An 8655-nucleotide genomic window follows, 5' to 3' on the forward strand; every position below is an offset into this window, starting at 1 on the left:
ATACTGGTGTTTTTATCTTTTTGTTATTAATATTTAAGTGGTATTTTTGAGTTGGTAAAAAGCTTTTATTTTTAAAACCCAATTCAACCCCCTTATTGTGTTTTTCAGACCTTCACATGTTACATATAACCTGCTCTGATGCCAAATGTAAGTATAGAATGCACTTAAGTGGAGGGGGAGGGGGATGAATTGAGTACTTTAATTTTTTTGTTTTTTATAGATAAGTGTGTTATTTTTTTTTTGGTTTATGGTTAAGCGATGAAAGCGGTAAATGCAGAAAAATAAAGAACACAAACAAATTATACTAGTTCCTCTCACAGTCTGAGAGTACGTCTAGTCCTGTTATAACATATAAGAGATTTCAATAACGTTAGAACTTTTGTACAAGCCTAATGTTAGACCTCTAGACACAAGTTTCTAACCAATCTTTAAGGGAACAACAACTTATGATTCAACCAAGTTGAAATGAGAATAATTCTCTCCTTTTTAACTCCCTTGTTTCCAATAATCATGAACAACAAGGAATACAAAGCAATTCCTGAAAAATAATAAGAATTTTGAAGATAAATGAAGTATATTAATTACAAGAATTGATCTTCCCTTTCAAGTGTACAATTCACAATACGGTATGCAAGTGCTCAAAATTTATAGTGTTGAAATTTTCAGAAATGTAATGAAAAGTAATGCAGGAAGTTTCACACAAAGATTATGACTAAATGCACTTGTTTTGAAAATGAGATAAATAATATGTTTGAATTAATTTGAAAGAGGTGACATTTTGAAATCTGAAACATGCAGTATTTATATGAGCATCACACAATTTTAAAGGAGTGTATTATGATCAATCAATGCAATGTTTGATGTTATAAAAATAAAATATGTTTGAATCAGATTTTTCAGGAAAAAGTGTCACTACTTTAGTGGTAACTAGTTAACACATTATTGTAATCGGTTACACCTGAAGCGATGCCTGAAAAATTCAAAATTTCGTATGTGTAACCGGTTAACCAAAAGGTGTAACCGATTACACCTGACCAAAATTGCCAAAACATATGTTTTTGGATTTATGTAACCAGTTAACCATTCTGTGTAACTAGTTACAGCTGGTATGAAAATGAAAAATGCTTTATATAACATTATATATGCAGGGCCATGGTATTTCAAAAGAAGTTATGCATATGAATGAGATTTTCAAAGAATTTTTGAGCACATATAGTATATCATAACTTAAATTGTAACTTGTACCTATCAAATGAAGATCAAGCTCTAAGTATATCTAAGTGCATCTTTGACAATGTTGCTTATGAACCAAGTCTTGATCCCATAGCTCTTGATCATGATACTTTTGCTCATCCTTTTGATATGTCCATAATGTAGTTGTCTTCATCAAAACATAATGTAGGAGAAGCTCGTCTTTACACCTGTAGCATCTACATTTCCCTCTTACTCAACATTCTTTTAAGAATATTATTCCTCGTAATGCTTAAACCTTGCACATGAAATGCCTACTAAGTGCAAACTCTCATATTTAACACAATACTGGCAACCTTCGATGATGAACAAAGCAAGAATATGCTTTGTTAAATTAACTTCAACACACATCAATGCATATTTGACATGTTCGTTCATTGACATGTTTTTGTCTATTTTAATCGTTCTTGATATTATGTTTTTCAATAAAATACAACACCTTGACATCTGAATATTCAATAAGAAACTCATAAATTTCACCATATAACAATCTTTTTGAGAGAATGAGTAGATAAATTAAACTCGAAACTTTATTCTCTTACAACAAAGATAGTTCTAATATATTAACTATAGACCATCCATCAAAGCACACTAATGATAATAAAGTAGGTAAAACAAATAAGAGAGAATAATCATAACTAAGATTTATAGTACTGATAACATCATTTCATATGCAATGTTTTCCTTCTCTTCAATATTATTTTCATGCATATCAACCTCAATCACATCATCTAAGAAAAATTTATGATCTCCTCACTACCCTTTTGTTTGATAATATAAATCAAGAATTTCTCTAATTAATATATCATTTAAAAAAAATTAAAATTTAGACAACACAAACATTTCAATTGAGTTCTTTTTACTTTTACTTTTATTAAAAACTAAAGTAAAAACCCTTAGCTTTCAGCATTGATGAAATCAAACTATTTTTATCTTTCTAAACATTAAATATAAAAACCCTATAATTTTTAATAAAAAATACTAATGAACATCCTAAAAACATCTTTTAAAGATCTAAATAATAATCTTTTATTAAAATTTATATATTCTACACATTTAAAATTGAATATTTCAAATATTTAAAGAGTGTTTTTATGAATATAGTTAGCGGGACAGATTTTCTAACACCTTCTCTCTCTTGCTTAATCTCACCTTTTGTCGTGAAGGTTGAAATAAGGTTTATAGGAGTGAGTATACTTTTTCTTAAAGTCAACCCCATTAACGTGTTCCAAACACAGGTTACTTACTTGAAGTTGCAGGATACCCCACCACATTTTCCTCGAACATCACTACGACGTCGTATTCCCATTCAACTATCCCTTCTCAAACCGTGGACTTCAAACCACTCTCTCCATTCCAATTCATAATCCCTTCACATCCGAGTCTGCTACACTTTCCAAACTTCAAAAAGTAAAAAAAAGAAAACACTAGAAACCAACGACGTCGTTTCCACCCATTCTTCCCTTGCTTTGAAAGTTGAAATCGTAAAATGTAAAAGTCAAGTCCCTCGTTTCATTTCCTTCATTTTCTTTCTCTCCCTTTTCAGTTTCTTGGAAGAGAAAAAAAAAATGGCCGTAGCTGAACCCAAGCCTCACTCCGAACCTAAGGTCTGGAATTTCTTCAAGCTTCCTTTTCGCCATTCCACCACCACCTCTTCCACCGGAACGACGTCGTCTTCTCCTAACCTTCATCACCCTCATCATCATCAACATCACCATAACCCTAACAGTAACGCGCACAATCTTCCTCCGCTTGAAGGTTCCACTTCTCAATCTTCCAATTCTGTTTCCTCCGTTGCCAGATCGCTTCTCCCAACACGACGTCGTCTCAAGCTTGATCCTTCCAACAAGCTTTACTTCCCTTGTATGTTTTGTCTCTTTCTTCACTTTTCCCTTTTGTTTTTGCATCTTAATTTTTATATCTCATATAGTTATTTTCATGTTTGCGTTTTCCTTTGCATGCAATTTAATAATTAGTGATTGATAATTTGATCGTGATCTGTTTTGGTCTATTAACTGATGTTAATTTCGGTTTAATTATGACGTAGGGGTGTTAGTTATTAAACGATCCAAAACTAGAAATTTTTAGTTTGGTTTAAAATCCTTGCGTGTTTCTTTCAACATGGCTTAAAAAATAATGGTTGTTTGTGTTGCCAATCAGGAATTATTTTGTTCCGATAATGGAAAAACTCCAAAGGCTTAATATAGCTTGAGTTTTGAGATATAAGATTGTGTTTTAAGAACGAGGCTCGGTCTAATTTGAACAAGTAAAGTAGTTTTGCATCATGCACAAGTGTGTTTTTCAATGGTGTGGATTTATTAATTCGAATGGTGGAAACTAACTTGTGCATGATGCAATATTTATCTTTCTTATGCGCTATAGAACTAGCTTGAGAACAAAGATGAAAGAATTCGATGTTGTTATGTAATTTCTGTTAGACGCTTCTTCTTTTTTCAGTTATAGTTGTTGCCCTTTTTGTTGAAGTGAGTTGTGGAAAATAGATGCGGTGAAGGGAAAGAATGCATAACCTTTAATTTTAGTTCTGGGCAAGTTTTATATTTTGAAATATTAATTGTGTACTTCTATGGTTCTGGGGGAAATTAGTTGTCAGAGAATCATTTTCCCCTGTCTGCATAAGCATAAGTGGATTTCTGCTAAAACTAGATTATTTGGAATATTAATTGTGTAATTCTATAGTAGAATTTGATTTGTTTATTTGTTGGTATGTTTCTGTCTTTCTGTAAAGCCGTTAAATAGGAATTGAAGCAATAATGCCTTACCGTGCACGTAATAGAAATTAGAAGTTACTATGGATTGTTTTTAAGTTATTGAACAGTTGTCTGTCTTAAAAATGATATATATGTGGAGGATTTTGTATAAGATTGATATACATGGATTTCAAGCTTTAATGGTGCAGAAACTGTAAACTTTTAAAGCAGATGGTCAAATGTGCTAGATGGAAAATAGGATAGTAAATATCCCTTTGCGATTGTGTTCCTTCCATTGTCTGCACTTTTAGGTCGAGAGACAAAAATACATATGCAGATTCATGTGCCTGTGCTCATTTTTGTTTTTTAGATTCCTTATTCTGGTACTTCTCTGTAGGATTGGTAATTTATTTTATCTTTGTATTACTTAATTCATCCCTTCTTTCCTTACTGTCATGTGTAGATGAGCCAGGAAAACAGGTTAGGAGTGCTGTCAGGATTAAAAACACCAGTAAATCTAATGTAGCTTTCAAGGTATAGTGAAACATGTTCACCTATTTATTTACCCCTATGTGGCATTCAAGATATAGTGAAACATGTTCACCACCTATTCATTTATTCCCTTGTATTATACATTCCTTTTTCTTCATTTTCAATTTTTGTTGTTGAGGTAATTTGATTGAGTCTTGAACTCAACTGTCTATTCTTACTTTTACTATGTCACTGTTTTGAAGAGAATTATTCCTTTACTTTTGTATAATTTTATGAGTCTTCCTATATTCTAAATTAGGTCTGGAATTTAACCATATGTTCTGAGATTTTTCTTTTGATTTTCATAGTTTCAAACAACTGCACCGAAAAGTTGTTTCATGCGTCCACCTGGGGCTATCCTTGCACCTGGCGAGAGTATCATAGCAACGGGTAGGCAATATTTGATTTCTCTATATATTCCTTTTTGTGTGTAACCAACCAAAGCTAGTATGTTTAATACAAGGTTTAATCATCTTTCTAATCTGTATTTTGTTTACTAGTGTTCAAGTTTGTAGAGCAACCAGAAAATAATGAAAAGCCCGAAAAAAGTGGACTCAAATTTAAAATCATGAGTTTGAAGGTCAAAGGTTCAATTGATTACGTCCCTGAGCTGGTTAGTTAATTTTATTTTGCTATAAAAAAAATTGTCAAAAACTAAGATGATGTTGTCTTGCCTGCGTTCTCTTGTGTCTTTTCAAGTACCCCTTCCTCTTTCAACTTCAGCATCCAGCAATCATGTGACTGGATATATTCTTGGGTTACCTATCTCTCTCACACAAACAAAAGCAGTATTGGGGGTTCTAAGGTTGGTTTGGTTGTTGTGGTGGAGCTGTTTAGCAGTTAAGTGATAAGGAGGTTGAGGGTTCGATATCCACACACTACATAATACTAACATTTACCATTTTTTAAAAACACAACTGCTATTAATACTACTGCATTGAATTGTTTGTTTACTTGGTTTTTGTTATAATTGACCTAAAAATTAAAATAATGCATATTCTTATTTGGTTATTATAAATTACTCTACACATAGATTTTTTTTCCAACCCATTGGAAATTATAGCCTTTTAATGAACTTATATGCTTAGCACATGAGAACTGGATATTTTTTATTATGATTATCAATGAGAAGGTTCACTTTCTTTTGGATTAAGATGATTAATAATACTCTCTGTCCTTTGCATTACAAAATATTCCCACTATTAACTTTTTTTGTTTGTTTTTCTGTTGTATATTCTTGGTGCTTACTTTTTAATTCAGCCACTCTAACTGTCTTCAATTTGCCCCTTGAAACAGTTTGATGAGCAGAAGGACCAGGTAGCAGTTGAGCAAATTCTGCGTGTTGTTTTTCTAGATCCAGAGCGCCCTAGTCCTGTGAGTACGAATATCTTCAGCGTATGCTTGCTTGTATTTGAGCCAATTTTTGTGGTTCTTATTTTTCTGTCTCTCTCAATTCTTACTGTGGTTGAGACATACAGTATCAGCTATTTTTGTTTTTCTGTTTCTAAGCTGTATGTACTCTGATATAACACCTTAATCGATTGTGTATTACTTATAAGGTTCTATTTTTCTCAATTAAGATTTTGGAAAAATTGAAGCGACAGCTGGCCGATGCTGATGCTGCCCTTGAAGCACGGAAGAAACCTGCAGAAGACGTGGGTCCTAAAATAATTGGAGAAGGGCTTGTCATAGACGAATGGGTACATATACTTGAATTTCGATAAATGTATTCTTTGTGATACTTACTTTTCGAATGCTCGATTTATAATATAATAAATCCTTGTTATGTTTTTCAGAAAGAGAGGAGGGAAAGATACCTTGCTAAGCAGCAGGGCGATGTGGTTGTAGATTCTGTATAGACTGTTGGTCTGGATAAACTAATGTTTGTGTTATCTTGAGAGAAGATTATTAAAATCACAGCGTCTTTTTCCTGGAAAAGTTTCAGGTGAATGGCAAGTGTGTGCTATAGAGAAAGCTATGTGTGGGTGTGTTGATCATTGTCTATGTAGATAAATGTCTCATGTTTGTGAAATAATATATTTTGATAGATTTATGTCAAATGATCAGATAATGATTTGCTGTCAATTTATTTTGCCATGGTTCTACTTGTATGCAGATAGTCGACATTCTCCATTAAAAGAAATATATATAAATTTAACTGTAAATTTGATTACACATTTTAAGGAATATGTTGACATTGATTTATCCTATGAGCAGTTTTATAAGTAAAGAAGATGAAACCGGTTCATTATTTGTTTGACTTGTAAAATATATATGAAACTGGTTTTTATTTTATTTTTTGTTTTCAAATCCACCATAATTTGTATATAGTTTTTCTATTTTGAAGCATCGGAGCAAGGGTGACCTGAACGATTACTATATTAACTTTGTGTGAAATATTTTCACTCAATGTATAAATAAATTGTGCTCTTTTCTTTGTGCATTCTTCAATCCATCCATTTAATTATTTAATTTATACAGATTATGTAAACAAGTAGTTAGATATTTACAAATCAGTAAATTAAAAAAAACTGTTTTATTTAATCCCTTGCACCTAAACAGCACTTTAATGGGACAGGATTGTGATACTTTACTTAACAAAATAAGTAAAATGTCACTTTTTATATATAAACAAAAATGTGTTATAAATTTTTTATTTCTTTTTAAAATGGGAGGGCAAAAGCCCATAAACAAAAGACAAACTAACCACTTTGTCTAACAAAAAAAAAATAGGAAGATACTCTTTGAGCAAAAGGAAGAAGCCAACTAGGACTACTATCATAAGTCTTACTTATATCAAGTGCTCACACTATTCTGTCCCATTATCAGACCCATTCCAAGTGCTCACATCAGACACCCCAAAATCAGAGGAGGAATAACTTTGAGTTTAGCCAAAGTATCATTATCAAACAAGGCCCGCTTTGGCATTAGGATCCACCCTGTAATCAAACAAGGTCTGTTTTGGCATTATGATCCACCCTGTAATTCTGACTGAGTAATTCAAGCCTGGCTCAATCCAAGAATCCTACCACAACCTGATATCCTTGCTATTCCCCATTTTCTAGTAAGTCATACTCTCTAATTGAGGCCCCAACTTGACAAGTTGTTTCCAAAGACTCATGTCAGTAGGCTTGGCCCGAGTTCGATCAGTTTGACGCATATGCGTGATGTATTTGCTTCTCATAACATCACACCAAAGAGTTTGATTACCATTTTTCAACTGCCAATAAAGCTTAGCAAGGAAAACTTGATTCATAAACTTAAGCTTCTTAATGCCCAAGCCACCTTGAGACTTAGACAAAGCAATCTAACTCCAACAAATAGTGTGCATATCATGCTTATATGTATTGTCACCTGTAAGACCCCAATTTTGACCCTAAGATCCCTCATGCTATCTTATCATATGCATTAGCATTGGGATCACAACTTGGCCTCCTCCTTACCCCTCATTCATTGGGTTTGCATTGGGAGAGATCACCAAGCACATTTGATTGTATCATACTCCATTTATCTTTATTTACTAACCAAAATACCAAAAATATGTCATTGTATAATTTGTTGCTTTTGTAGGTAGTGTACATGCTCACCTATGCTCTATCTAGATCATATATAGGATTTGAGACCCTCAATGCAAGGAGTTCAATCAAGATTTGGTTTACCTTGACTCTAAGTGTCATATATGGATCCCTATGTTCTTCACATGTTATTTTGGTCAAGAAATCATCAAGAGTTTGGAGTTGGTTTGCCTAGGAAACCCTAATTCATCTAGGTATCTTGTGTGACTTTTTCAACAAGTTTCTTCACCTATTGATCAAATATTTCATGGGATACTTCACAATACATCATCTTATTCATATATGATCCTCCATGAGTCTCAAAAGTCAAGAGAATATCAAGCTAGCAAGTCGGTTCATGGTGGTTGACCAGAGGAAGTCAACTGGTCAAAGTTGGGGTTCCCTAGACCCTATCTCCTATAATGTTTGTCATATGAAAATGATTCCAAGAGCAAAGTTACTCTAAATGATATTCCACACAACTTTCATGTTGAGGTCTATAGCTAATGTTTCTTGTAAAGTCATTTTTTATGGTGAAAGATTATAGATCATTTTGTCTAAACCCTAGTTTGGAGGTCACCTTTCCAAGACCATAACTTGCTCAATTTGTA

The 8655-nt window shown here is 32.9% G+C and overlaps 1 protein-coding gene across 1 annotated transcript; it reads left to right on the forward strand.

Annotated features, from left to right (window-relative positions):
• The first annotated feature begins 2570 nt into the window (after positions 1–2570).
• Positions 2571–6575, forward strand: LOC127102071 (vesicle-associated protein 4-2). The gene is made up of 7 exons (XM_051039487.1): positions 2571–3114; positions 4423–4493; positions 4799–4880; positions 4991–5103; positions 5787–5864; positions 6071–6190; positions 6287–6575. Exons 1-7 carry the CDS (start codon positions 2820–2822, stop codon positions 6347–6349), a joined length of 822 nt encoding a protein of 273 aa, XP_050895444.1. The 5' UTR covers positions 2571–2819; the 3' UTR covers positions 6350–6575.
• Positions 6576–8655: the final 2080 nt, after the last annotated feature.

This window comes from Lathyrus oleraceus, chromosome 7 (genome assembly GCF_024323335.1).
Source record: "Lathyrus oleraceus cultivar Zhongwan6 chromosome 7, CAAS_Psat_ZW6_1.0, whole genome shotgun sequence".
Lineage (NCBI taxonomy): Eukaryota > Viridiplantae > Streptophyta > Magnoliopsida > Fabales > Fabaceae > Lathyrus > Lathyrus oleraceus.